The sequence below is a fragment of the Apis laboriosa genome, unplaced genomic scaffold, assembly GCF_014066325.1.
Source record: "Apis laboriosa isolate Shangri-la unplaced genomic scaffold, ASM1406632v1 scaffold11_cov152, whole genome shotgun sequence".
Classification (NCBI taxonomy): Eukaryota; Metazoa; Arthropoda; class Insecta; order Hymenoptera; family Apidae; genus Apis; species Apis laboriosa.
In genome coordinates, this window is record NW_025221020.1 from 3,979,992 (window position 1) to 4,005,608 (window position 25,617).

General features: G+C 40.9%; 2 protein-coding genes across 9 annotated transcripts in view; one reads left to right on the forward strand and one right to left on the reverse strand.

Annotated features, from left to right (window-relative positions):
- LOC122718364 (MAP7 domain-containing protein 1-like) overlaps positions 1 to 25,605 on the reverse strand; it is a 144,831-nt gene extending 119,226 nt beyond the window's left edge. For 2 of the 8 annotated variants that reach the window (XM_043943493.1, XM_043943459.1), the window contains exon 1: positions 5,147 to 5,213. In XM_043943493.1, coding sequence (XP_043799428.1) covers positions 5,147 to 5,198 — 52 coding nt within the window. In that variant the 5' untranslated portion in view covers positions 5,199 to 5,213. Of the gene's footprint in view, positions 1 to 5,146; positions 5,214 to 17,980; positions 18,058 to 18,556; positions 18,659 to 25,532 lie in introns of those variants that run through there. The other 6 variants (XM_043943477.1, XM_043943508.1, XM_043943537.1 and 3 more) reach the window with 6 other exon arrangements.
- LOC122718495 lies at positions 20,978 to 25,521 on the forward strand. The gene is made up of 2 exons (XM_043943583.1): positions 20,978 to 21,311; positions 23,892 to 25,521. Exons 1-2 carry the CDS (start codon positions 21,260 to 21,262, stop codon positions 24,203 to 24,205), a joined length of 366 nt encoding a protein of 121 aa, XP_043799518.1. The 5' UTR covers positions 20,978 to 21,259; the 3' UTR covers positions 24,206 to 25,521.
- Positions 25,606 to 25,617: the final 12 nt, after the last annotated feature.

Below are 25,617 nucleotides of genomic sequence, written 5' to 3' on the forward strand. Positions count from 1 at the left end.
TTTCGTTTCGACCATTCTCCTGGATTCGTTTTCGTTAAAAGTTTCGATCTTTCTCTTTAACGAAAAATTTTTGTACCGTAAAATATGGTTTGACATTCGACAAAAAAAAGGTATCGTATCTTAAATCCCGAAAAAACAAGAATATTTTAATATCAATAGAATCGAAAAATAATGAACGAAAAGAAGCTCGAAAGAAATATACGTCGAATTTCAATTTTACATCATACGAACTTATTTATTATAACTGGAAATAAGCAGAAATCAAACTTGGAGCGAGCGAAAATATTACATTTACATTTCTATATCCGTATCTTCGAGCACAAAACGAAAAGAGAATTCTGTGTTACCTTGATCTATTCGAGATGATTTCTATGCGGCGAGAATTCATGAATGATAAAACATAAAAATTCGATTTTTATACGTACGATAATTATTATTATTGGGGTTCGAATTAAGATCGTGACACGTATCACGCTCGAATTTCGACCAATAACGATAGAATATTCGAGCCACGATACGATACGATACGGCACAAAGACACGGATGTTGGTTGCATCACAAGTGGGATTAAATCGAATAAGCAATTAGGCCGAACGATGCGATCAACTAAACGTTTTCTAACGTAGGGCTTCGTCTGCCGCAAGATCGAACGGAGCCTTATTAAGTTTTTACCTATCGAACAATTTGCTTCTTTTTTTTTTTTTTTCTTTCTCTTGCGTTCTCTTAGCCTGCGTGTAGCTGTTTCCATCGATCGATAAAACACCGCTAATTCGAAACGTTTTCGAAACGTTTTTTTCAAGTTACACCGATTTCCTATTCGCTTAATATTATTCACCGATTGCATTATCGTATCGTATGCGATGTGCGATTAGTAAAGTAGCCCATCGACCGACAAGTCCGCATAGACTTTCCTAGAACTTATCCTAGATACGCGACTTTGACCGAACGGAACAATAATAGCAACAGCGTAGAAACAGCGTAGAAAAGCTGAAGCGTTCGTGAAAAGCTTCTCCAACGATACGATACGATACGATACGGGATTGGCAAAACGAAAGAAATCGGAAAGCAACGGTGCGAAGAACACGTTTGACCCAAAATCATAAAAGAATGGACGGGTCGGTCGGCCGAAATTCCGTTGCGATAGCAACGCGGATCGAATAAATTAATTTGGGCAAAGATAAGAAAAAAGAGGGTGGAAATCGAGAAAGAAAGAAAAAAGCGGTGGTGAAAAGCCCCCGCCTCGGGCAATTGTCGAGTGCGGGAAGAAGTATAGTCGAAAATTAGCGACGTGCAAAAAGGAAGCGTTACCTCGAACGATGGTAGTGACAGGCCAATCGGAGGAATCGAGTCTTTTACAACACCACATCCTGCGCCGACGATTCTCAACCACGAGTCAGAACGAAGAGAGAAAAATTCAGTTGGAAATCCGGGAGGAAACGAGATTTTTTTCTTTTTCTTTCGTTTCTTTTTTTTCTTTCTTTTTCTTTCTTTCTTTCTTTCTTTTTTCGAGAATGAACCGAGGCGTGGAGGTCGTGTCGCGGTTCGTGCGTGGAAACACACACAGTCCGGCTGCCAGTCGAAAGGGGGAGCGCAGTGAACTTGGCGTCGCGACGGAGCACGGCGCCGGCAAATGGCGTCTGTGGTCGATAGACACATCGGTGGGTGGTTGGTTTTCTCCGTTTCCACGGCGGTGGCCGGCAGGTTCGTATGGGAAACCGGAAGATGGTGTTGCCGAGGGTTGTTCGGCCGCCATGCGGCAGCCATGAGGACCTTGACGGCTTCGTTTCGTTTTACATCGTACGGGTATCATATACCTTTAATAAACGTAACGGCTGTCGCCATTTTTGTGACGTCAATAAGATCTTCGTACAGCATAGCCGATCGATTTTCTTCCTTTCTGCCACCATTGCGAACCTTTCGCGAATCGATCCGATCGTATCGATTAAAGGACGCCTTGTCGACAATCCACATTTTCTCCGGAGATCCGATACGAGAGAAACGATATAGAAGAGTTGGAATTCAAAGGGTGCGCGAACAATCGAGCGTGCAAAAGCAACATTAACCTCGGTGGGAGTTTCACTTTTAGGATTAATCCGTATACGCGAGAAGGCCTGGTAAATACACCCCTGAGACCTCGAAACACGACGCTACCTTGTCGATCGATCGATTTAGATAGATTCCACCTCGCAGCTTCGAGATGGATCTTTCTCCGCCAATCGATGGCGATCACTGTACGAGCGCGAAACTCGATTTATGTGAATTTCGCCTCGATCCTCATCCCACGGCTATTGGCGAGATAACACGCAAGATGTTCGTTTGACCTTAAAAAAAATCCAATTCCTCCCTTCCTTCCCTCTCTCTCTCTCTCTCTCTCTCCAATTTCAACTTCTCTCGCGTTCGACGCGCCATCGAAATCTAATCGTTCACCTCGGTAACTCGCGGAAGCGACTAGGCTTAGGACTGTAATTTAAAGTGACGCCGGTTCACCGATAAAAGATTAACCCAAGAATGCAGGTTTGGGAGGAGAAACTCTCGAGGTCGGGAGATGTTTCCCCTCGTTCTGCTTGCTATCGGTCAGGATTTCTTCTTTGCGCGTGAAGAAAATGTGGACGGTCGGCCTTGCCTTGATATCGAGGGAGAAAGGGGATGGAATAAGAAGTGGAGGCTAGCAGAACTAGATACCATAAGGGGAGGGGAGACGCGAAACACCATAAAAGCATGCGAACAGACGTAAGACGAGGTGAACGTACCCGGCGTTCTTCCCTTTTATAGGGACGATCCACTCTGTCCCAACGTGTACCATTACTGTCCATTCCCTCGGTTATCGATTACACGCGTTACGAAGTAGATATACTCGCCGTACTCATTTTTTTCCTTTTTCCTCCGTATTATTCCCTACCTTTGCTCTCAGCTCTCGAGATCTCTAAAGGATCCGCCTTTACGAAATCCATTTCGTTACGTGGCAAGTGTCGATACGATTGCAAATACGAATGCAAATTGAAAATTGGACGGGAAGGGAACATCGATTTCCCGATACGATCTTGTTTGTTTGTCTTCCAAGCAATGCTTCCTGCTTACAGCAAGGTGGTACAGGTTGGTATCGTTCGATTGATAACATCGAAGTGTTTCGCTTAACGCGGAGAACAAGGTTACGACACGTCTCGTACAATATCCGAGCCTCTTTCGACAACGCTTTCGGCCGAACAATGCGGCGTATCCGCAATTGCACTTATCTCGGACGTTTATCTGCTCGAAACAGCTTATCCTTCGGGATACCGACAGTGTCAATCGTACCCTTCTACAGGGTATGCATAAATTTTCCACTCGACCGTTATCTCGTATATACCTCGCGATTATACTCCAGCCGCTTTATTACACGCCACGAAACGATCCACGCTCTACTGGAAACAATCCAATCGTAGGAGAAAGGGTAATAATAGAAATTGGAATTGCGCTCGCGATTACGAAAGACGGTAAAAAGCGGGAGGGTGAAGCGAGAGCGCGAGACGAGGTGAAGGCACGGTTCGAACGAAGCAAATTACCGGCGGAGACCGAGGATTTGGCCCGGTCCTCGGCAAAAATAAATAAAGCAGAAGGGACACGGTGAATTCCGAGGAGGAGAGAGGATTTGGTCCGTCTAATTTATTGCACCTGTTCGCTCGGCGCGTAATATCCTCGTGGCATATCTTCGAAACCCTTTCTTCGACTTCGCGCCGCGTCGATATCTTTGAGATTCGTTTCCTCCTCCGTTAGAGGCTTGTTTGTCGTTCGCCGAGCTCCCAGTTTTCGAACGAAAACTTCGCGTTGGTAACGGGGCTAAAAAAAGGATTGGCCGCGTGAAAAGCGATCGTGGGGGATTAAGTGAGCCGAATTTCTCGTCGATAAGTTGACCGAGGAAGAAGAAAATGAATCGTACAACACGAGGTACCAATTGGATTGGCACGAGTTAAACTTCTCTCTGAAGAGTTGAAAGAATTCGAGGAATACGAGTGACGGCAGGTACGTGGGAAAAATCTGATTAATCGAGTTAAGAGGGAGGGATGATGTTTTGAGATGCGAGTTTCTATTTTCATTGGCATCGAGAAGTTCCTCTCCAGAATTCTAAGAGAGATCCATACGAGAGGTGGAAAATCTCGCAATGTCTCTATCTAACAAGATTCCGAGAGGATCGTTCACCGGGTGCTAAATATACGCGCGTGGTGCATAATCTCGACCAAGAATCCGGCATTCCTCGTCATCGTAACGTGGTCTACGACGAGATCGAGTTCGTCGCATCGACGTGACATTCCCCCAGACAAGGCCCTGTCCCACCGATGGATACCTCATCTTTGAGATACCTTGGAGAGGGGAACGTTCTCGCGCGTTCTCCCGCGAAAACACGCGGAAATAAAGAGTATTCGCGGATGGCAACGCGCGATGTACCCGCCCTTAATATATTATTAATATATATTAGAACGCGCTCGCGCGCTCCACGCGCCGCTAATATCTCCTCTGGCAGTGGCGAGGAACGCGGACCGATCATCTGCTCTTGTTCCGTTCCGATCGTCCCTCTTAAAAATACTTTCCTCGCGCGACGAGGAAAAGAGAAAACGGAGCAACGAAACCGAACTCCATCCACCGGAGACGAACAATAAGAGCGTCGATCGCGCGCGAGGAGAATGCGCTTCCTTCGCCGTGGAAGTCGTTCCACGAGATAATTATCCTTCGTAAATCGTTGTTAATGTTGCAACTTGACTACCAGTTTCCATCGTTTTTTCCCAATCCCGTTACCCTATATTATCTCTATAAAGTCCTGTCACGAATCGAGCTCGTTTGTCAATGATTTATATATATATATATATATTAAGTTCTCGAGATTGATAGATGTGAAATCGATCGATGTAAACAAGACTAGAGAAAGATTGTTATCATAGATCGAACCAATTCCCCGTTTCTGTTCGACAAATTTATTTCCTATAGCCCATGCGTCGATGATTTTTACATTTGGGAGTTAGTTTTAAGTCATTCTAGCCGCACAATTATTATTATTGAAAAAAGATTATGATTGATTATGACGATTAATTCTTTTAAGGGAAAATGTTAATTAATCGAGAGAAAATTTGTTAGGTTTATTATCATCAACGTAAGTGAAAGTTTTTTTTTTCACCTTGAAAATGCACCTTGAAAACGTCCAAGTACGTTGAAAGAAAGTGAAGCATGGAATCGCGCTCGGATTGGAACGGTTCTTGGACGGTGGCGAACCTCGATGTCAGTGAAAAGCAACGCGTGTTGGCTATTTTCGCGTCTGGGCTTTCCAGAACCTGACCCACCGACTACATTCCTTTCAACGAGCGCCTCGCTGCTTCTGAAAAAATTGGCCGCGAAACACTTTTCCACGCGCGAATATACACGTATATAATAACTTTTCGATATAATAATATAATAATGTAATTTCATAGACGATAAATCGGATAATCGTTGCTTTCATTTTATCGTAAAATGAATAAAATAGATGTTGGAAAATGTTAATTAAATGTTAAACTAAAAATAAAAATCGAAAGAGATATCGAAAAAACACATGCGAACATGTCAAGAATGTATCGCTCTATGAATAATTCCTTTGGTGAAATCTGTTTTTTTTCTTTTTTTTTTTTTTTTTTTTTTTTTTTGTAAAATAATTTACGTAATCTTGAAAAGTTATTGATAAATCTTCTCTGTCGATTCGGGGAAAGTTTCAATCTCAAATTTCTCAAGAAACCTCGAGAAAAAAGTTGCTAGTTTAATGAATTATTTATTATATATAAAACACAATAAATTCTTTGATGAACGAGGTATTTTCTTATTATCGTTATTCACTCGAGGTTATATTATTTATAGTACGTATCATCTCGCACAGTTGTGATAAACGAGAAAAAAAATAAATAAATTAAGGTATTCTCATATTTTCTCTCAATTTATTTTAACATTTCTTGGAGGAAGAAAAAAATAAAACCACAAAAATTTTTTCAATTTCGTCTCCGGAATTTTTTTCTCCAAGAATTTCGTAGAATTTTATCACGAATTTCACATCTCTCTCCCAATGTATCTAGGTTTCGTTATAAGGAGGACAAGTTCAAGGCGAGCCGCAGAAACGGAAACGTTCTCGGACAGATGTTGATTTTCTCCAATGGAATTAACACGCAATGAAATTTCGATAACCCAGATAATCGTGGATTTACATGTTCCATAAAACGGTATTATCATCGTGTTAAATTAAACGAACTTCCTACACCGGTATCCAACGAGAGGAACAGTACATATAACTCGTTATATAGTCCTAGTTTTGTAAGAATCGAGTTTCTTCGAGCAAGATTTCTACCTGTGTACGAACAGAGAAGTACTTATCACGACCCGACTAGTTCATTGTGAAACCGGGCCTATATTTAATCTCGTGCGCGTTAAAAAAGCTACGCTGAATAATGTAATAATTGCCAAGCGCCAGATGTGTTGGCAAATCCATTAATTGACCCGGAATCATTAGCCGGAACATACTTGTAACCGATCTCCTCCCCCTTCCTTCGTTCGTGCGCGAGACAAATCCGGGCAAAGTTTTTCAAAGTAGGGGAACGGATCAGCTGTGTCGTTTTTCTGTCGATAAAAATCATCTCGCTTCGTGGACACCACGCGTGCAATCGATTTCCCCCCCCCCCTCCGGAGTTCGTAACGGTAAAATGCCCAAGTGAAAGTACGAAGACAAACACACCGCGTTTAAATTATTCGTAATCTCGAGAATAGCTTTAACGCACGACAGTGATCTACTGGCTGACGCGTGCTAACCGGTTTTCATCACTACCTAGATATTGTTCGCGGAGGAGGAGGAAGAGGAGAAGGAGGGAAAAAATGAAAAAGAAGAAGAAGAAGAAGAAGAAGAAGAAGAAGAAAGAATTCGATTCGCGATATAACATAAATTTCTATGAATGGTCGCGCACTTGTGCACACAACCCTCTGGATCGAGCGCGAGGGAGCCTCGACTGTTTACGATTCGTGGAACGAAGAGACACGGAGAGATCGTTCGTCAACTATTTTCAGGATAAATTAAACGCGAGAGCCGACTGAGCGAGACGCGAAAAAGTTGGACGCTTTCTCCGCTGGTGATATATCGATGCATAGTTTAACGCCGTGTTTCATAATCCCTTAATGCTACTCGATAATGGCGATAACCATTTATTATTCGTGGAAATGCGATTTGAAAAGGTCGAGAGGCGGCCGATCCAACGGCAACGAGTTCCATCGATACCGATTCTCGAACGAGTCAAGAATGTCAAACGGCAACGATTATCGGATTTTTCCTTAAATACCTGGCGTTTATTTTTAATCGCGCGGCGTATATAGGTGAGAAGCAAGTGGAAACTTTTTCCTCGAGTGGAATGAACGCTGAACGACGCCAGCCAGCCAGCCGTGAAGACGAATTCGCGAAGAAAAAAGAAAAAAGAGAAAAGAAATCTGGTATGTTGATGACATACCGGAATGGAAAAATGGAATGGAGTTAGACGATAGACGTCCTTGAAATGAAACAACGATGCGCCAGCCACGCGATCGTTATTATAAAAATTGATTCAATCGAGGAAAGTTACCATTTCCCGCGATTATTTCGAGCTTCCTCGCGGAAAACAAATTCGCCACGATTACCTTTTGTTAACCCGGAGATCTCCTCGGTTCGCGCGCGAGTAATCTCTATCGTACAAAGAATCCATTTTTCTACGACCGCCGATATACGAGATAATCCGATACTTGTTTCTCTCTCTCTTTCTCTCTCTCTCTGCACGTTCGAATGGAAATTTTACCGTCAACGAATCATCTAAGTTAACTCATCGAAGTTTCTCGTAAACGAGATCGAGGAATCGCTGGAATAATTCGACGTGGATGGCACGTAACGTGAGTGAAATAAATACAGGGAAATGTATAAACGCAAACACGGATGGAAAAATATAATACGTAATACGGTAGAAACTAATACAATATGAATTAGAGACAAGACAAGGATTAACGTTTCGTAATTCAATCGTAATAAGATCATCGACGTGGAAATTTATATCACTCTCTATATGTTTAAAATACGTTTAAACGATTAATACATAATTCCATCTATCCCTTGGAGATAACATTTAAATCTTCGGTACAAAGATCAATTGATAAAAAAAAAAAAAAAAAAAAAAAAAAAAAGAATCTTGTTGGAACAATTTGGATCACGTTGCATCGACGAGAAATTGCTTCGTCGATAACTCTAGAAACTGGATATATTGCCGCAAGAAAAGGCACTAAATAATGGGAAATAATGTTAAATGGAAGAATTCTAACTCTAATATTTATTCGTCTGACGTAGAAACGGATAACATAAAACAAACGAACGAAATTCACGTTAGAAAGATGTTCGAAGAAACGAAATGTACGATAGTATCTCCTCGGCCGAATACCAATTCGAAATACCCGGTGCGTATCGTTCTAAGAAAAACTAGAATGCGCATCATCGAAAGGATTATCAGCGTCGAATTACGCAAAAAAGATAAAACAATGCGATGAAAACGCGGTTCGTCCATCCGGTCCGACGACCTAGACCGAGTGCCGAGACGACGGGTTACGAGAGGCCTTCACCTCGACCTTGAAGAGCACCGACCGTCCTAGCAAAGGTGAACCGGACGGACAAACGGAGAGTCTTTACCTGCCTCGTGTCTGTTCTGACTCGACACGTAAGTGTAATGCGCGATTTCCGCGCTTATGTAAGTCAGAAACATTTTATCACGTACACGTCATCCTCGCGGTTGGAGTTTCATTATTTTTTATCTTTTTCTTTTTTCTTCTTCTTCTTCTTCTTCTTCTTCTTCTTCGTCTTTGTATTCGATACTTGTTTTACGCGCGGTAATTTTCTTAATGCTAATACGATCCGGTGTTAATGATTTTCTAGATTCTCAATTCAATTCAATTCGGTTGGCAATTCATTAGAGAATAACCTGTAGTCACATCGAACGATTTTTCCATATCGATTCGTGATTTAACGGTGATAAATCTTTCGGATTTTTTTATTTTTTTCCTTTTTTCCCCTAAAAACGCTATATCTAAGTTTCTAAATACACGATATACAGCGACCATCGATCCCTGTAAGGAATTTAATGAGAATGGCACGTTTTTACGCTGCCACGTAATCCATCATTCGATAAAAGATTTCAATTGACCGTAATATACCTTTTAAAATAAACTTCTGACAATTACACGGTAATTTAAAAGAACGAATCAACCGATACGGGTAACGCTTCGTTGACCGCCATTGATTGAATCATTACGACCAAGTCTTGTACAATTTTTCGAGCCAGCTTCAAAAATCAAAAATTTTTCGTAATCATTCATAATTTAACCGTGCAATGAGTTCTAATAACATCTCTTTTCAATATTAGTTTGAAGAACGGCGAAAGATATTAATAATATCAAGAAATAGATAATATTATATCTATCATACGATTAAAATTCAAGTAATATGATGTAAAGGAATAATTTTTTTTTTTTNTTTTTTTTTTAATAATTGTAATAATAAATACGGAGAGGAAACTCGAAACCTGTGATCTTGACATATTTGATAGTTGTACTATTAACGATCTAACATCCTCAAATGTCGAGTCACACTTGCCCAGCCGCATTCCATTTTCAGGGTCATCGGGTATCCTGGTTTCCAGCGTTTCAATCACTCGATCACTCGTCCCTATGATTTCATTATCTCGATTATCTGAGAAACGATTCACGGTCGAGTACTATCAACTTTTCGGATTCAAACGAACGATGCGAGCGAATAAGAAAATAAAATGTCGAGTTTAGATACGTTATCGAGCATATGTCGCTCGTAAGTAATTTAATAGATAATATTTAATAGATAATATTTTCCATGAGTAAACGATGATACGTATAATACAAGAATGACACGACACAAAATAAAGAAAAAAAAAAAACCAACGTTAAATAACTAGTAATTATATAAATATAATTGGCAATGTAATAAAATTTTATCATATTTAAATTATATCCATTGTTCGTTTTCCTCTACCGATCTATCTGCGTTATAAAACTCGATAAAAATGCAAACTTTGAACTTCGATTCGACGCTTCGATTCGAAATTTTCCTCTCCCCTGAAGGAAACGAGATTCAATTTTTCGCGAGATCGAACGATTGGCTCGAGAGGTGTCGAGTTACTCTCGCGATACACACGATACACACGACGCATCTAACTCACCGAAGACCACCCATAAACTGGACGAACGAGTCGAAAGGGAATTTGAATCCGGACGAGTAATTAACGCTGCATTCGCCAAACGCTCCACTCTCGTGTGCACCTTGCATCACCTTCTTTTTCGTTTTTTTTTTTTTTTTTCTTTCTTCCAAGCGACATATGCCTCGTAATATCGCACGCAAGTTTGTCAAATGTCCGAATGATTAACGTTCGCGCGATATGCATCAACGGTGAGCGATTTACAACAACACGCTAGAATAAACCATGGAGAAGTGAGCAAAAAGATAACGAGCTAATTTCATAGCTAACTTGATCGAGCAAACGCAAAAAAAGAAAAAAAAAAAAAAAAAATCACCGGTCGGGTGATTTTCTTTGATCGTCCGTGGAATTCTCACAGTGGCCATCATCGGTAAAATATTATCGCATTTGTACTTGTAGAAGGCTATTCTTGAAAAATTATTGCAGAACTAATTTTTTCCAATACTCGTGAGAGTACTTGAAAAAAAAAACGGCATCGAGATGCTCGAGATGGAAAGTAAAGAAAATGTGCCTATACAGAGGATCAGGCATGGACGAAACGCGGGGTAAATTAACACGTCGCTCATTGACAACGAGCATACACAAGTTGAAGGATCGTGCCGATGGCGGAGGCAGTCACACCCAGCTGACTAAAGTGACGTTAAGTAGGTCTTTGCATTTAACATTCGTTGGCCTGCAACCGCGTTGGCCGGCTTTGTGTAACCCGGCTCGTCGTTCCTCGCGTTCTACGGAACTCTATGCCCGTCTAGGTTTATGTAATCGAGTAATGGAACGTGGGCGAGGTCGTCTACTCTGCCTTTCCTCGTGTCTTCTACCGAACGTGAACAACGATCGACTCCTAATGGATTCGTTACGGTCGACGCGTGAAAGAGCCTCGAACGCCTCGATCATTGCGAATACACCTAGGCTCTCTCGCAATGGGACGCATAAAAGATTAAAGATTAAAATCGCGTTCGTCGACAAATTAGCGATCCTTGCGATTTCGAGCCATCGTTCACGAAACTATTTGGTGTTCCAGATAATCGTATTCCATCCAAGTTATTGAATAAGTATTGAATAACGATCCGGTCGAGGATCATTCTCGCTCTCGTTTCTACGCGTTTCCTTCAGTTTGTCACCATTTGATCCGCAATGACGTTTGCGCAAGCTCTGGTTCGAGGGAAGAGAGCCTTCGAGGCGAATTCGTGGGTGGATTCGGAGTCTTGAACACCGATTAGAGGTGTTTTTATTGTTTTATCCTCTCCTTAATCGATCACGAATTCATCGAAACGTGTTTAACCGGCTAAGCAACACCGCCTGGCAACATCGATCTCTCGCCGTCAAACGGCAACGAGATTTTTAAATATCGCGGGCAATGAGCCTTTGTCTCCGATTCGACACATGATAGACTATTGTTTAAAAAACAATCGGGAACATTGAACGAGGCGAAGAAAAGCGGTGATTAAACGGCGTGCAATAATTTGGAGGAATTATCTTTAGATGCACGCGAGCTCGAACAAAACACGAACAGTTAATGTCCGTCAATGAAACGACTTATCGAAGGTTAATTAGAAATTCGATCGGGATCTGGAAAAGGAGGGATTAAAGGCGAGCGTCGTCCCGCTATCTCCTATCTATCGAGACACTCTAATTAATCCACGATGTGCCTATAATTATTGCAACGTGTCGTTGAACGAAAATAAGAGCGAGAGAAACGGGAGGAACAAATGGGAGAAAGAAACGAACTGTGTCCGGTGGCGATTAAATCCACGTACACTGCCACGATTCTGTTTCAAAAAATTACGCCCCCACGAAATCAAGTTCGAACGTTGGCCGCTCGAGGAAAAGCACGAAAGTTTTCCTTTTCCTGGGAAACGAGCTTGGCGAGCAATTAAAAGGAATTTAACGAGCGCGTTATCTTGGAGGTACGATTCAGAAAATTAGTCGGACACGCTCAAGGAAGCTCATCGTTTCCGCGGGAAGTTTAATACCTCTCTGCCACGAAATTGAAGAATTCCATCGGCGATTCACCTTCCCCCTTCTTTCTTCCAGGGAGTCGTCGATTTCCTACACGCGTCACGGTGAGCTCCAGCTCCGCATTCAAAGTGGAAGTAATAGAAATAATTAAACTTCTTTTTATTCGTGGATTGTAAACGGCTTGCTGCGCCACTTAATACATCTCTCTTGCCAATGTGTATACCTTGCTCCTGTTTCACGAGCAACTTTTAATAAGATTCTACATTCTACGTACGTAATTATTATCTTTTCTTTTCTGACTTCATATATTTAGTTTTTAGGCATTCGTAAATTTTTACATCTTTCTCTTCGTTAGATGATCGCGAAAGCTTGAATCGTATCGAGGGAAACATTAATTCAATCTTGAAAATATGCGCGCGAGTTACAGATTTTCCAAGGTATTCCAATCCTTCTTCAACGACCCTAATTTCCGACTGAATTATGCTCGAAGCTATGCAATCGGTTAAAGACTCGATATTCCCTACCTGCGATATTCGTTAATTTCCATTGCTCGTAATTCACTTTGGAATTGGTTTGATCGACGGGGAGGTTCGATTCCGATTCCAATTTTCAGGATCGATATCGAGTCAGAAACAGGATACGGATCGTACGTGGTACGTGGGAGCTGTTCAAATATAACCGCGAGAAATTATTGGCCGAGATAACAGGCAGCAACACGGTACCGTTTTTCCTCGGCACGGATTCTGCGATCACCGATAGAAACGCACCTACGGTGGCCGCCGCACCACCTCCTATCGTGAGAAACTTTCCCGGGGAATTAACCCTTCCCCAACCTTTTGCCTAACTGTCACGCGTTCGCGTATACACGCCTATCCCTCAACCTAGAAAGAGGGAGAGAGGGAGAGAGAGAGAGAGGAAAAAAAACGAGGTTCTCGCAAATTGCGTTCGTTAACCCCTCCGCGCTCTAATCGGCTTCGATCTACCTATCTCGGTCGACCACGGAATTAATCCTCCGGTGAAATGTCCTCGGCATGGGAACCAAAGTACGTATCTCTCGATCTCGCTACGTTTCATCGTGAAACTCGTTGAAACGGTGGAGAACCCGCTTTAAACGTTCTATCTTTCTCCTTAGTTAAGCAAAGCAATAATAATCAACGATCAAAGAGATGGTGGCGATGCGGAGCAGGAGGTAAAAAAGGGAAACGGTGCCGACTTGCTTTTCATCGACCCGATCGAATCGTAAATAGTGGACGCGGATTAACACTAAAACGGGTAAAAAAATATGGGCTTAATCGGTAAAGGGATTGAACCACGGTTTTCTTTCTCACGACGAAATCATCGATCGACGAAATCTCGGCAAGATATCATATCACATCGTTCCAGATATTACACGCCGCGATAATTGCATTAACTTTCTTCGAGCGTCACGCATATAAACAAACAAACGTGGAAACGAAAAATTAACGACAGGAATGAAACTTTAATTAGAGAATCCCGCCAACTTATATGCGTCAGTTTATAAAATGGGATCGAATACCGACGTTGGATTAAGCGAGTTGAAAAGATAAGAAGAAAAAGACGATCCTCTGTTCTCCCTGAGATGGATAATTTAAACTCACCGCGTGAGGCCGGTTAAACTCGAACCATCTGTATCTGGAAAATCGTGTTTCTGTTCGCTTACCTGAAATTAGACAAGATGTATTAACATGATAATTGTGAAATCCACGATTAATAATAGATACGATATGTAATAACTGGTAAACAATTATGATATATCTAACTAATCGAGCCATATCGCGAAATATCTAGCGCGATCTAGGATGATCGCATTCGATAAAAGATTGAGCCGCTTTACTCGCGGAACAACACTAGAAAGTCTCGTCCATTAGAAACGCAATGAAAACACGCTCAATAAAGCCAATTAATAATAATCATGCTTTCTATTATGTGTATACTATATCTCAGACAGAGGAGGTCTAATCGGTAATCGTTACGCGATCGTGACCGCGATTTCTATGCGAAGACGAATCCTAGTAACGATACGAGTTCTTTTACCTAAGATTCGCCGCGCAATCCGAAACAAGTCGAAATGGATCGGAATGATCTTCCTTCCGATCTTTCCAGAATCTTTCTTTAACACGGTGCCATCGAGACATCGTGAAATCATGCAGCGTGTCAATTCTTCGCTTTAATTTCACGCCGTGCTTCGATGTAAACGCGAATGCTCTCAGGAAAAATATATATATATATATATATATATATATATATATATATATATATGCTTGAGAAATCGAAATGAATTTATTCAGTTTCCGGATCCAATATTCATACACAATCGAGTATTTTTCACGATATATCGCGTGTTAATGTAAGCGAATTACGGGGCACGAGGAAGTCGACTTCGATTGGACTTTGAGATTCGGAATGTATTCGTTACGGATCACGAAGACAGGGTGCACGAGTGCACGAGAGACGATAACATAAAAATGCGCGAACGAGCAGTCGAATTAGCCTGTTTCTAACTAGAGATGCGCAATTTGTTGCGCGTTTCACGCAAATAACTCGCGCGAATATTGGCGTGCAACATGAGAGAACCAAAATCGATTTATTTTCACGTACGAAAATGTGTACAACGGATACGCGAATGCCTATCCATCTTCTCTCTTCGTGTTTCCATTTCTATTTAAGAGAAAGTCTGATTGCGATAGCGATTAAACCGTGCCACGTTAAATCGTTAAAGAACGATTAGAACGTTGAAGAACAGAAGTTGGATGGAATTTCACGTTGATGGGACACGTATCGAAAATTTCCTCGCCTCTTAAGTATATATACTTTAGTTTAGCTCGGTATAATTGGATGTAGATTTACACTCGGCTCGAAATTGACGCGTCAATTGAGATAATTGTTTGCGAACTTTTGCTAAACGTTCTACCAAACATTGTCGAAAGACACGTGTAAGAAACGACGAAATGATTCTGAAATCGTATATGATCGCTATATATTTTTATATTGAACGATCGTTTTATTTTATCGCTTCTTTTTTCTTTTTCTTTTCTTTTTTTTTTTTCTTACCGATTTAAATATATTTTCATTAAATTATCGTTATGGTTAAACGATATCGAAACGATAACGCGATAATTATTGACTCAGTTGCTTTCAATCGCAAACACTCGTTTAACGCCACTCACACAACTCACGACTGCGCGCTTCTAATATTCAATTATCGCAGAATCTCCTGATCATGCTGCGGAATACGCGAACGTCACAAACTTCCGAATAATAATCCTCGCTTTGGCGAACGTCTGGATTCCAAAGCTCGCGGGAGGATCATTCCCGCATTGCCAGTTATGCAAATGCAATTAGAATAACGAGTAGATAAATCGATTAATTTTAACCGATTTTTAAGTGATGGTTCATCCATGGTTCCTCGATCTCGATTCGATGATCGGCCGATTAATTCTGAGCATAAAATGCATCCGTTCCCAGGACGATATCCGTTTCAGAAACGGTGTGCAGAAAGCGACAGTGATGCAACTTGGAAAGAGAAAACATCGTTCGCTTTGACCTTTCACCCGCGGTTAAAATCGGTGGCTTTGTTCGATGCAACGAGCCCAATTCACGGTAAGAGGTATTTACGGCGAAAGAGGTAGAGAGCCTCGCTCTATCGACGAGAGACGCGGCGCGAATGGATTACACGAGAGGATATAGGAAATTGGAAAAGAGTGATGCACAAGCGTGGATGAGAGGAGACGTTAACGCCGGGTTTTCGAACCGTTTCGAAACGGTGTGTAATCTACGATCTCGCGGAATCTAGATTAGCACGGAGCGTACAAAGGGAAAAGGCAGCTGTACTTTTCTGGCCTGGCCTGAAAAACCGGGAAGAACAATGCCTCGTGAATGCGCGCGGCGGCGACAATGAACGCGCAGAATGCGCTCGATTCTTTCCCCCGTAACCGCTACGCGATACTCGGCGCTTATCAAATTCAACCGAGTCAGAGTACCAGGAATCGTGAAAGTCGCGGGGCAAATATTTGTCCTCGCCGGTCAAATATCGGGACACGTGGGAGGGGGATCGAGTAGACCACGGGCTCTTCTCGAGAATTTTTACATCTTCCGAACGTGAAAACGCGAATTCGAAGTTCTCAGTTTTAATTCTCGGTTTCAAAAAATTGTTTCCGTTTTTCCGGCAAAGGTGGCAAAGGAAGGTGCCAGCTGCCTTCCTGGCGAAAAGATGTTAGAACAATGGTAAACGCTGAGTAAACGCGACAATACGATCAATTGTGTACACGTACAAACGAGTGACGTAAAACGTACCCCTCTGAGCAAACGACGAACGTGGAGAGAAAAAAAAGGAAAAAAAAAAAAGAAAAAAAAATAGAGGAAGAAAAGCGCGCAATACGGTTTTCTGTTATTGACCTAGGACATGGTTTATGAGCACGCCTCGCGCGAGTATGCATCGCTCGTCGAGCAGGGCACGTGCGATCTCTTCGAATAATTAGTAGGATCGATTCGGAATTATTCGTGAGAGTTATTCGTGTAACCACGATGGGGCAATGAGCCAGGCATTGCTGATTCATCGTATCTAGTCTAACGAAGCCTTGATGAAATTTTGTAAAACGCAAAATGATTCGATTGATATTAATTCACAAGGATCGAATCAAATTCGCGACGAGTAGATATAAATATTTGAAGGAACACGCCCGTTTCCGATTAATTCTATAAACAATTCTAATAAGCACGAATCGTTGTCGAAACGTTTCGAGAGGATCTCGTGCCAGAACACGTTGTGAAAATTCTCAAGTTGTGAAAATCGCGGAAGCAATATCGGAAACGAATCGACAAACACGACAAAGGATCTCTTCGCCTTGGTCTCTCTCGCCTTAAAAAAAAACGCGATACTATCGTGAAACCAATGTGGCACAAACGTCTGGTCTTTGTTCCACGCGAAACCAGTTCTTAATGCCACGTACAATGAATTTCATCGTGAAATGGATTAGTGGATAAAGAGCAGGCCACTGTATCTGTAAATTCGTGACTGTCTCGTGACAATGTTAATGGAATCGACAATGGATGTTTCATAGCGTTAAACGCATCGTGAAATTTCTTTTTTTTTTTTTTTTATTTGTCACCACGGTGAATTGAACGATGAAAGAAGGCTCGTTTCATATACCGTTGTTCGTTCTGTTATACAATTTAACAGCATAATCCATAGGACCGGTTAAACGTTGCCGCGACGAATTCGAATGGTTAAAAACTTCCAAGCTAACAATAACTATTACCGAAGCGTTTAGTATCCTATTTTCTTCTTTCATTTTTGATCGAACATTTCATGCGGAGGAACGATCGAGTTCCTCGAAAACATTAATCGTTACCGAGCACGTGTTCTCGTGAACTTTATGTTATAGCTGGCAATTTTCTAGGGAGAAAGACAGAGATAGAAAAAGAGAGAGAGAGAAAAAGAACCGCGTGTGTTTCAAGAACGCAAAGACGGTGAAATTGCAAAAACTAGCGAACGATCGATAATATACATTACAGAGTTACTATGTAATAAACTTTCGTGAAAGGTAACGTTAGTTTCTACGTTGCATTAATCATGCTTCTTGGCTCGTCTAGTGTCATCGCAAAAGATAATTGCGTCACGAGTATTTAAGCTCGTTTTTTTTTTTTCATCTTGAATTACGTTAACTACGTCAAAAAGAAATTATAAACTGTTTGCACACACGTGAATGGGAACATTATTAGGTATCACGTACCTAAATCAGGTTGTCCATAATCGGCGAGCATCGCGACGACCATTATGAGCACTCACGAAGATTCTAGCCTAGAAGAACTGTTTCACATCAAACATCGTAAAGTAAAACAGTAAACACATGGATCACGAGGTTCAAAGGCCTCGCCCTCGAGAGAAAAGAGGAGACGAAAATCTCGATATATCTCGGCACAGAAGCAACTGGTTGACCGAAAAAGGTAATCGGGACAAATTGAATATTAAAGCTAGAATGAAAACGATGAATCATCTGCTTAAGAATAACGTGTAGGCATACACGTACGAACGTCGTTTCGATTCTCTTCGTTTCTATAATTGATTCGGCGAACGGAAACCACCTAACGATTACCAATAGAAACTGTTTAACAAAGAACAAGTCTCACGAATTCGATGTCCCGATAACCTTAAGATTATTCCAAACAGAAAAAAACGAAAAGGAGGTTAAAGATCGAGAAGTCATCTAGTTTCCTCTTTCCTCCGTTCCTCGTGGGCGAGTATCGAAACTGCACAAAAAAAAAAAAAAAAAAAAAAAAAANAAGAGAGAAACAACATCGTTCCGTACCGGCTAACGACTGTATAGTAACTTTCTCGATCGTCTCGCGTGTCTCGAGAATGCGGGACCGGGAATTCGCGTCCTTGACTTTCGCGTGGAAGACGCGTAACTGGCTCGTCCCGCTCGTCCAGGATCACGATGAACGAGATTCGTTCTACGACTGCGTGAAGCCAAGTGCGGCCTCCACGATGAATCAACCCCCTTCTCTCCTGTCAAGTCGATGCACCACGCTCCCTTCCCTACCCTTCCTCCAGTCTCTCTTCCTCTTCCACACCCCGTAACAGCTTCGCGGCCTTCCACTCCGCCCCGACACCTTCCCGATTCTTTCTCCGCCCTCGTAAAACGTGGCTGTCCTCGCACAACCATCCTTGCCCGACTAACCAACCTCGATCCTCAGCGCCAAAGTCGAACAAAGGATCAGGAAATTCGATTCTACCCTTAAATTCCATAAATTTCTCCAATTAATCCTTCATTTTGGCCCTCATATATATATGTTTATACGTGAAAAGATTAAGGTAATTGAATTCTTGTCAGGATCGATGAACCTTTCCAATTTTTTTTTCTTAAGCTTTTTCGTTTTTACGAGATCGTATCGATCGTGTCGAGAGTGGAGATTTTTAAGTAGACGTGCTTCTCGAGGGACAGGGCACGAGCTCCGAGACGAATCGAATGGCCGTTGATTTTGCATGGACGAGGAGTTTTGCGTTCCCGTTGAGGAGGGAAAAAGTCGATCGAGGTAATTCAGGATCGAACGTTCTCGACGGAATTTCCATTTGGCCGAGCACCTGGAGGGGGGAGGGAGGGTGAAAAGGATGGCGCGGCCGGAAGGTACGAAGCGGATTGCGTACCGTGTGCGGATCCAGGGAGCTCCTCTTTTTTCAGTCGAGCCCTGGGACGTCGTGTGACGACATTGAACAGGCATCGTGCCAACGACTGAGTCAAGCAATGCGTCAAGAACGCGCGCAGGAAGCACGTAAATGTTGACGAATCGCGCTTCGACTCCCCGCAATACATCTGGACAAGAATTTTTACGATTTTTTAGAAATTTGTATAATCTTATTTCGATATTTAGATACCATACATTCGAATCGATCTGAAAACCTGACGTTATGTCGTCACGTACGGGGAAAAAGGTTGCAAAGTAGCGTCAAATACGAATAGCGAACAACAACTCTGGCTATCCATCCCGGTGACTATAATTATCGCGTGCTTGAGGTTCGTAGGCTAACGTTCAATTCACCACTCTTATTCAGCTTTCCCTAAATATAACCTTACGTAACGGTGGCTAGATTCAGTGACGCGCGATGTCCAAACATTCCGGAATGTAACAGTCGCGAAAAATTTTGCCAAAAATATATATCCATATCCGCGACGCGTTCGTTTAAGTCGGAACTCGTAAAACTTTTAGAAAGGGTTCATTCGTCTTACTTTGCATCACAGACATCTTTTTTATATACATGTATTTATAGTTTAATCTTTCTTTAAGTTTTCTGGAAAAATTTGAGGAAAAGCGGATCGAAGAATGTTAGGAATGTTAGAGCAGAATTCGATTCGACTTCTCGATCGTATCGATATCGCATCGCGTTTCATAATAAATTTTAAATCGCAATCAATTATCGATATCTACTCATGCGCCAGATAAAGCATGAACAAGACCATTGCAAATTTTCCTTACCGCTTCTTAAATCACTTCCTCTGTGCAACTCTGTGCAAACAATAACTCATATTATCTCAATTTTCACGAATCTAAAAGGCTTTGTTCGATTCAAAAAGACGACGAACAACGAAATGAATCAACGATACAAAAATTGGCGGTCGTAATCAACAACCGTGACGCGTGAAAACGTGAGCACAGACAGATTTCTTAAGAGATAAGGAACTTTTCTTCACCGATTTCTTGTTGGTCTTCGAGATCGAGAGATTCGCCGCATACCGCATGATCCACGTGAATTTCCGGTTAGTCACGTACGCGTTATGACGCATGCGCACGATTTAACTCGTAATAAGTCGTGCAAACGGTCGATCCTCTCTGTAAATGCGTAGCGATTCTTTCGACTTTTCGTTGATCGATAATCATTTTATCAGGGAGAGATATATCAATATGTATACTTGATAACAATTGGTTCACAAGCACAATATCAAACGAAAACCGGGCACTTTTGCGATAATATTGTTCGAAAGAGTCGTTTAATCGTTGCGATAACGAAGGCAACTTATATAATCGTTGGTTTTAATTGATGTATATGAAAAACGAATAATTACGAATATATTTAGATATAGTGCAAGAAATTTATGTATGATTCGATGGAACGTTTTAAAAGAAAAACTTGATTAAAAAGTTATAAAAAGTGACTTATAAATTCGTAATTATGTATATATATTTATAGAATATACGATATTTAATTATTCGATTACGTTGCTATAAAAAAATTGCTTATGAGCACATTTGAATAATGTTAAAAACATTTGAGCAAAGAATGAATAAAAGATCAAACAACGATAAAAATCAAGGCTGTGCAAAAGACCATTTCCTCTAGTTACGAGTTGCTTACATGAGAAATACCAAAACGTATTGATTCTTTGATAAAAATAAAAATGTATAGCTCACGACTATAATCGAACGAAATTGAATATCGAGACGAGGACATACGTCGACATTGTCGATGGCATTAAAGAATAACACAAAAAGGAACAAATGAAAGATGCTTACAGATGCAAAAGACGCAAAGAAAAGTTACAGCAATTTATGCTCCAGAATTATGCGGTATGTATAACAATAGATTGCAACATTAAAATAGTAGAAAACGCAGAAACGGTGAAACGATGCGTGAAAAGAAGAATTCGTTATTATTCTTACACCGACGATACTAGTTATAGACTTAATTACCATGACGATTATCTCGAGTTTCGCTTTTTTCTTGCCACGCCAAGAGATCTTCACCGAACTGCTCAACAAGACAGGAAATGCTGATCGAAAACGATGTTCGGTCAGCGATTACGTAACGGTGTTAAAATAATTAGTGCGTATTACATAGTGCAACGTTGCACTCATAATTAGCGGCCACCTCGTACACGGAGCAGCCAGAACGAAACAGGAATAATCTCGATCGGGAATAATAATAAGTTGGCAATCTATGAGTCTTCACTCGTCGTATCGTTCCCTGGAAAACTTACTCGTACTCGTCTATCTCGATGCCTTCGAGATCGACGAGGACAAAGTAAGTTATAGAGCAAAGTCGTAGAAACCGCATTCCCGTAAGGCGAAGGGAGGCGCAGATATCGATTCTGCTAGAGCACGAAGAACACGCGTGAAACTGCGCCACGTCTCCCCGGTGGCTACGTACTTATCAATAGAACGGGACGATTTATTAAATGGAGCAGAGCTAGAGCCTTCCCTTTGCCGATGTTTCAGTGTCGCACAAATGCCGACCAATTTAAAACGTTCTGCATCGTTTCCTGTTTATAACATCCCCCACGTGGCCGTAGCGAACCGGCGAGGAAACGTCACCGAGACCAAGGACACCGACCATTTGTCGTCCTCGATATTACGATATATCCAGGCTACACAGAAGAATGCCAAAAAATTAACCGTGAGTTTCAACCTAAAGGTTAATCTCGCGTTTCAAAGGAGTGGAATATACAACGTGAAACGAAGATATCGCTCGTCAATGGGACTGAATGAAAAGCATCTATTTACATGTCAATACGAAAGGACGGATTATCGGTAATTCTGGTTAATAGCATATACATTCTCGCGTATATTATACATCGTGCGTATATACGTTTAATATACGATATCATTCGAAGCTAAAGTGGAACAAGACGAGACGATCATTTGCAGCACGCATGCTGCACGGACCCTCGAAAGTCGATAATTTGCCCGTTTAAGGATGCGCCCGGTGTATACGGAATCGGAGGGAGAGGAGAGAAAAAGAGAGAGAGAGAGAGAGAGAAAAAAGAAGAACGGCACCACAGCAACGGGATTAAAACAGGGAGAAAAGTTGTTTTAGCGGTTACATCGTGCCCACGTTGAAAACGCGGCTTCTGACCACGCCAAAACAATGATGTACCGTTATCGAACGCGGTTCTACGCCACCACGAATAAATAAATGCAACCTACTTGAGTATCCTCAGTCATCTGTTGCATCCTGCGACCTGGCTTATTTATACAAGGGGAAACCTCGAAACGTGAAAACATGGGACGAAGCCTGATAATTTTTTAAGCAGATGGAAGATTCTCTCATTGTGTGGTCGAGTCGTGTTCGAAACTGCGCCTGATGCAATGACAAATATAATGTTAATAGAAAATTTGAAAGACGTTCGACACCGTGTTGTTTTTGATATTACTAACACGTACCAAGCGCACGAACGGGACGGCAAATAGAGCAGATCAGCGAAGAATATCTATCGAGGCTTCGCTTATTGACGCCACATCATCGCGTGGAAAGTCACGTTTATGTTTTAATACGTGCCTCGTACAACGCTACTGACATTCATGCAATCGTTAACGGGGTTCGATGGTAATTCCGTATTATGATTTAATTGTGTATAATTCTGCATTCGTTATCGTTAATTAAGAAGAACAAATTTGACTAATCGAATCGTTGGACCATGATTTAAGCTTAGACGTTTTATTTGCTCATTAAGTGTTCCCTGCACTGGTTGGTAGAGGTCGTAGATAAATTAGAAAAATTAGAAAAACGTTGTATAGAGTATTTTATTTAATGATAGATATCTTTAAATGGATAGAATTGAATATTCTGATCATCTTCCTCTAAACCGGAAAAAGATAATTTACATGGTTATTAACTAGGTTGTTAACAAAATTGAGAACACTACCAATTCATAAAGCGACCTTATTATCAAACTATTTGTTCGCGGTACGTAGATTTTCCTGCCTAATATACTTGATTGAATATATTCGATACTATACTTCGTGCATATAAACATTTTTTCAAGATTTGAGAACAATGATCGCATTGAAATAATTTCTAATAAATATAATGAAAAATTCGTGCATTCATAGATAAACCAAATAACCTCTAAAATTTTGAATATATCTAATAATAATATTTAAAACATGCAAAAATATGTATTGAAAAGATAATTTTAGTCGTTTCATATATAAGAGAAATATGAATTTAAATTTATAATTGGCAACAAATATTTTAATTTGAGTATTATTACAAAATTTTAAATAACATAAAAAGATAATAACAATAATATAGAATAATGATCATTGTAATCAAATCAACCATATAAAAGTAAAAAATATGATTCGTTATAAAAGCTCGTTGAAACAAGGTAAAATACTAAGCTAAAATATTGATCCGTTCTTTTGCAGAAGATCGTTATCATCACCATGTTTCTAGAATATTGCTGGAAACGAATAATGAAAAAGAAGTAGCCGAATGGATTAAACGAAAAAATGTAACGAGGAATCAGACAATCACGCGATGTCTAGGTGCGCCACATCTTACAATTCATGCCGAAATGCCCGATATCCTTAATATTTACCAAGATGTCTGCACGCCAGGACTGATCCATATTAAAAAAGGCGCAGCTGAGAAAAAACGTTCACGAGAAAATTCTAATAAAGACGCATGGGAACTGGTTCGATGCGCAACGAGGCACACCGGTGCAAGACTTGACGCATAATACCGCGACGTATGTAACAGTTAATCGCATTATGTAGCAACGAACAGAAATCACGATTGATCACTTTGAGATGCTAATCATGTCGGTTCTAGCTTGTGGCCCGCATAGTTTATAACTAAAAATATCCTCACGAACAAAGGAATTATCCATTGAACGATTCAAAAAACAACGGTCGGTATATGGTGGAAATCAGTAAATGGCCGGCCGATGAACGATAATTACGTATCGAGCATGATTGGTTCGCTAATCTACAAATACATATACATTCACGAATGACAATATTAAACACGTATTGCACTGGTAAATATACGCTAATCAAAGAAACAAAGATTACGAATTAAACGAATGGTTCTTATTTCATACGACTGTTGAATTGTCTACAAATTGTCTTACGCATCACCACGTGTTACTGATCACGATAATTTTCCCAATATCAAAACAAAACCTAAAAATGTCGAACATGCGCATAATTATTGTACGTTCTTTTATCAAAAATTTTAGACAAGAAAATTTACAAATTGACCACATAATTTAAACATTGATGATATTCTTATAATATATATCGAAGGGCAAATTCCACGAGGCACAATGTAACATCAGGTAGCAATCGATTATCGAGATATTCTTGCCAAAAGAAAAATTCATCGTGATATTGAATGATTGTTACTAGTCGATTATAAGTCGAACACATTGCACTTTTTAAATCATTGCAACGTTTGAATCCCATAACCGACGTTCGAAACCTAACCCTTTAACAACACGCAACACTATGCCAACAATATAGGTCTTATAGACAAATCAGCCGGCAATAAATTCGCAGTAAGAGATAACGGTAATCTCGACTGAGATTACTTCAACGACGGTGCGAATTGCAAGGCCGTCAGCGTATGACCTTAATGAGTAATGAGCATAGCGCTTAGGCGGACACACAAGAACGAGCACGGTATTCTGTCTGCTCGCATGTACCACACACTATACGATATCGTGTAACCGAATGTGAACATAGCCTGTCAAAAGATAGAATGTTTGGCACTGGACAAAAGTGATGTCGCATTGACAGATATATTCCTGTCAACATAACCTAAATTAACTAATCGCGAATATTACAAATATTGCGAGAAATTCAAAAAACAGACACGATTCGTTAGTATATTCACGTCGATTTTCGCGATCATTCCTCCTGAACACCGTGCGTGCAGATGGCGTGATTTTTATAGCAACTACGGATCATATCGTTCGCCAAAGACCATCGACATATTCGTCGTGTATCGAGCTTTTATTCTAAACTGTGATCACGAAAAATAAATTGAACAATTGTAATAAATACCTCGCTTTTCGACGAGCTCCGAAATCTCCTCCTTGTTGTCGGCCATCTTAGCACCAGTCACTATTCACAATGCATGCTGGGTAAA